The sequence below is a fragment of the Alligator sinensis genome, unplaced genomic scaffold, assembly GCF_000455745.1.
Source record: "Alligator sinensis unplaced genomic scaffold, ASM45574v1 scaffold107_3, whole genome shotgun sequence".
Classification (NCBI taxonomy): domain Eukaryota; kingdom Metazoa; phylum Chordata; order Crocodylia; family Alligatoridae; genus Alligator; species Alligator sinensis.
The window spans coordinates 918,639-922,616 of record NW_005842578.1 but is presented as its reverse complement, the minus strand read 5'-3'; the positions used below and the strand labels follow the sequence as shown (position 1 = coordinate 922,616).

Below are 3,978 nucleotides of genomic sequence, written 5' to 3'. Positions count from 1 at the left end.
CCGGGTTGTCTGGCCAGCCAGTCTCGTCCGGGTCTGGGTGTCTGGATTCCCTCATGGGCTGGGCACACTGGAGCTGCCTGCACCCGCCCTGGCCTGTCTCGCCCGCCTGTCTTTGGCCTCCTGTGTGAGGCGCGAGCCCCACCCAGCCCGGGAGGGAGCCTCACCCAGCACGCCTGCCACTGGGGCCCTGCTGGCCACACACCTAGGTCCCACGGGGCAAAGCCCGTACACGCTGCTGCCCTGCATGGGGTAGGGGGTCTGTCGTGGCAGGCCTGGAGGGGAGCAGTAGGGTGAGCTCGGTGTGGTCACAGAGGACATGGCTCCGAGGCACAGGCTGCCACTGCGTGTCCCCCACCCAGGGCCCCTTGTGGCCCTGCACCTGTGCTCCCCTCCAGAGCAGGCCTGTGTGCCCAGGTCATGGTGCTCAGCTGAGCTGACACGTGCCCAGTGGCCGTGGCCTTCAGGGCCTGCACTGTGTCAGGGCTGCGCTTGAGCTGCCCTCTCTCAAAATGGCTGCTGTGCCCCTCAGTTGGGCCGTAGGGGGAGGCTGCCAGCACCACCACAGGGGTGATTGTGGCCTGAGGGGCTGCGAGCCAAGGGACTGGCCCTCATGGAGCCTTGAGGCGCTGCCCACGCTCTCAGTATGGAGCAGGCTTGAGCTCCATGGGGCCAGCTTGTGCCCTGCCTGGTGCTTGGGCTGGGCCTGGGCACAGGATGGCAGGGGGCTAGGAGCCACGGGACACGCAGGCTGGGCCTGCATGCCCTCCACACTCCCCTGACTGGGCTGCGAGCCCAGATCCGCAGCAAAGGCACCTCTTGGCACGGGGACCCGGGAGGTTCCAGCCAGGGAGCAGTGAGGCCAGGCTCCTGCTCGGGGCCAGGGGCCAGGGGCCCAGGGACTGCCTGGCTGTGGGCAGAAGGCGGTGGGCAACCTCTGTGGCATGAGCAGGGGCCCGTGGTGCTGGCTGGTGCAGTTTCTGGAAGGGGAGTGTGTGGCCTGGATTGGGCCTGCAATGGGTGCCCCCAGCTGGGTCAGGGGGCCAGGCCTGCTGTGGGGGGCCATGGCTGCGGTACCCCCTAGCATGAAGCCTGGCTCTAGCTTTGCCAGCGATCCCTGTGCACCCAGACCGGAGCTGGGCAGGCACTGGCGCCCAAAGGAGCTTGCCCTGGGGCTGCCAAGGAGCACTGTCCAGCCCTGACTGCACTCCAGGCCAGCAGCTCCTCCCAGGTGCCTGGGGGGGCCCTAGGGCCGCCAGGCTGCTGCAGGTCCCGGTGGCATGGGCTGGGCCCTGTCCTGGTAACTGCTGGGGGTCACATGGGCTCTGTGCTGGGTGGGGGCTGCGTCTTGCTGACACTCCCCCCCCTTCTGCCCCCCCAGCTCTCCACGCTGGGCAGTAGCCGGTCGGAGAAGGGCTCATCGTGGTCCAGCCGGTCGCTGGGCGCCCGCTGCCGCAACTCCATCGCCTCGTGCCCCGAGGAGCAGCCGCACATCGGCAACTACCGCCTGCTCAAGACCATTGGCAAGGGCAACTTCGCCAAGGTCAAGCTGGCGCGGCACATCCTCACTGGCCGGGAGGTGAGGGGCGGAGGCCTGGCAGGGGCACGGACTGGCGGGGGGCATGGGGCTTCAGGGCAGGGCAGCTACCCCCCTACCCTGTGTTCAGCAGCACCTTCTTGGCTTGCAGGTTGCAATAAAAATCATCGACAAGACGCAGCTGAACCCCACAAGCCTGCAGAAGGTGAGGGGGGCCCAGGTGGGCCCAGAGCGGGGACATGGACCCCGCCACCAGGACCCAGGGGAGCTCCCAGGGCCCGGTGGGGGGCACCCCAGCTGGAGCAGGCCCTGCCCCACAGCCTGGTACCCCCATGGCCCCTGTCCTGTGCCTCTGCCCCATGCACCCTGCCGGCTGCTCATGCATCCTGCAACCCCCCACAATCTCTAATTAGCAGTAACAGCAGCTGCAGAGAGCATGGAGACCAAGGGCTGCTAATTAGCTCCAGGTTCCCAGGATGAGGCCCCACAGGTGGTGGGGGCAGTGGGACCTGGGGCCTGCTGTGGAGTAGGCAGGGCCGGGTAGAGGGGTTGAGAAGGGTCCTGCCCCCCCATCTCCCCCACAGCTCTTCCGGGAGGTGCGGATCATGAAGGGCCTGAACCACCCCAACATTGGTGAGCTGGGGTGGGTGGGGGGGGCCAGGTGTGGCACTGCCCCATGTCCCAGGGGTGGAGGCCCCCCCACCCTCAGGGCCTGTGCCTGGGCCTTGAGTACTGGGGCAGTGGGGACTATGGGCCCCACGGGTGGGGAGGACCAGGGCAAGGTTGGGGGGGAATGTGTTTGAGGGGGAAGAGGCTAAATGGTAGGGCAGGGATTGGGGTGTCAAGGGCAGGAAGGGGCTGAGGGGGCTAACCCACTGCTGTGCCCCACAGTGAAGCTGTTTGAGGTGATAGAGACGGAGAAGACGCTCTACCTGGTGATGGAGTATGCTAGTGCTGGTGAGACCCCCCCTCAAGGCCCGCATGGCTCTGACCCCCCCATCCCGGCGCTGTAGCTGCCCTCATGCCCCCGTTATGGCCTGCCTGGCCCACTGCGGTAATGGCTGCTCTCCTCAGGTGAAGTCTTTGACTACCTCGTGTCGCACGGGCGGATGAAGGAGAAGGAGGCCCGGGCCAAGTTCAGACAGGTCTGCGCCCACCTGGGGGGTGCACAGGGACCCCCATCAGGGACAACTGGGGGGGTGCCAGCCCCCGCATGTGGTGGGAGGGTATCATGAGGCTGCCCCTGGCCCGGGCTGGACCCCAGGCACCGTGGCCTGGGCATTGCCTGCTGCCCCTGTGACTGCTGCGGGGCATCAGGAGGATCTCTCCAGCTCACGTCCCACCCTGCTGCCTCGCAGATCGTCTCGGCTGTGCACTACTGCCACCAGAAGAACATCGTCCACCGGGACCTGAAGGTGAGACCCGGGCACAGCCCTGCTCTTTGGCCCCGGCTCTCACCACTGAGCCAGCTGGCCCTGCCCCAGCCCCCTGCCCCCCCAGGTAGGCTGGTCCTCATGCCTTCTCCCCACCCCCAGACTCTCCTGGGCATGCCTGACACTGGGGTTCCCTAGGGAAGCAGGGTCCAAATACCCCCTCACCCATCCAGCGCCCCACCTGGGCAGGCCTGGTCCTGACCCTGCTCCTGCCTCCCAGGCCGAGAACCTGCTGCTGGACGCGGATGCCAACATAAAGATCGCTGACTTTGGGTTCAGCAACGAGTTCACACTGGGCTCAAAGCTGGATACGTTCTGCGGCAGCCCCCCCTATGCCGCGCCTGAGCTCTTCCAGGGCAAGAAGTACGACGGCCCCGAGGTCGACATCTGGAGCCTTGGTGTCATCCTCTACACCCTTGTCTCTGGCTCCCTGCCTTTCGATGGCCAGAACCTCAAGGTGGGCCCGGGGGTGGGAGGAGGTGACCCCTCGGTCCGGGGCAGCCACAGGGGCAGAGATGGGGGGAGGGGGTTCACTTGCCTGACCTCCCCCCGCCCCCCAGGAGCTGCGCGAGCGGGTGCTGCGGGGCAAGTACCGGGTGCCCTTCTACATGTCCACAGACTGCGAGAACATCCTGCGACGCTTCCTGGTGCTGAACCCGGCCAAGCGCTGCACCCTGGAGGTGAGGCGGCTGCAGAGGGGCCCCTGGTGAGCAGGCCATGGACAGGCCCCCCAGGGCAAGCCCTCCACAAACGGGGCCCCCGGGGCTGCGCAAGGCATGGCCAGGCCCTGTGGGGCAAGCTGGCCATGAACAGGCTGCCAGGGGTACACTGGCCACGGATGGGCTTCATGGGGCCAGCCACAGGTGGGCTCCTAAGGATGCGGTGGCCATGGACAGGGTAAGACCATGTGGCTCCAGGCTGTCCCCTCAGCTCCTCTCTAGTGGATCCTGTGACCCAGACCCCCCACCCCACCCCATGGCTGCCCCCCACCCGCTCTAGCATGGGGCTGTA

At 67.1% G+C, this 3,978-nt stretch overlaps 1 protein-coding gene across 3 annotated transcripts in view; it reads left to right on the top strand.

Annotated features, from left to right (window-relative positions):
- Nucleotides 1-1,300: 1,300 nt before the first annotated feature.
- Nucleotides 1,301-3,978, top strand: part of MARK4 (microtubule affinity regulating kinase 4) — a 6,878-nt gene continuing 4,200 nt past the window's right edge. For all 3 annotated transcript variants that reach the window (XM_025214295.1, XM_025214294.1, XM_025214296.1), the window contains exons 1-8: nucleotides 1,301-1,576; nucleotides 1,686-1,739; nucleotides 2,119-2,167; nucleotides 2,426-2,491; nucleotides 2,609-2,679; nucleotides 2,893-2,949; nucleotides 3,188-3,424; nucleotides 3,528-3,647. In XM_025214295.1, coding sequence (XP_025070080.1) covers nucleotides 1,316-1,576; nucleotides 1,686-1,739; nucleotides 2,119-2,167; nucleotides 2,426-2,491; nucleotides 2,609-2,679; nucleotides 2,893-2,949; nucleotides 3,188-3,424; nucleotides 3,528-3,647 — 915 coding nt within the window. In that variant the 5' untranslated portion in view covers nucleotides 1,301-1,315. The remainder of the gene's footprint in view (nucleotides 1,577-1,685; nucleotides 1,740-2,118; nucleotides 2,168-2,425; nucleotides 2,492-2,608; nucleotides 2,680-2,892; nucleotides 2,950-3,187; nucleotides 3,425-3,527; nucleotides 3,648-3,978) is intronic.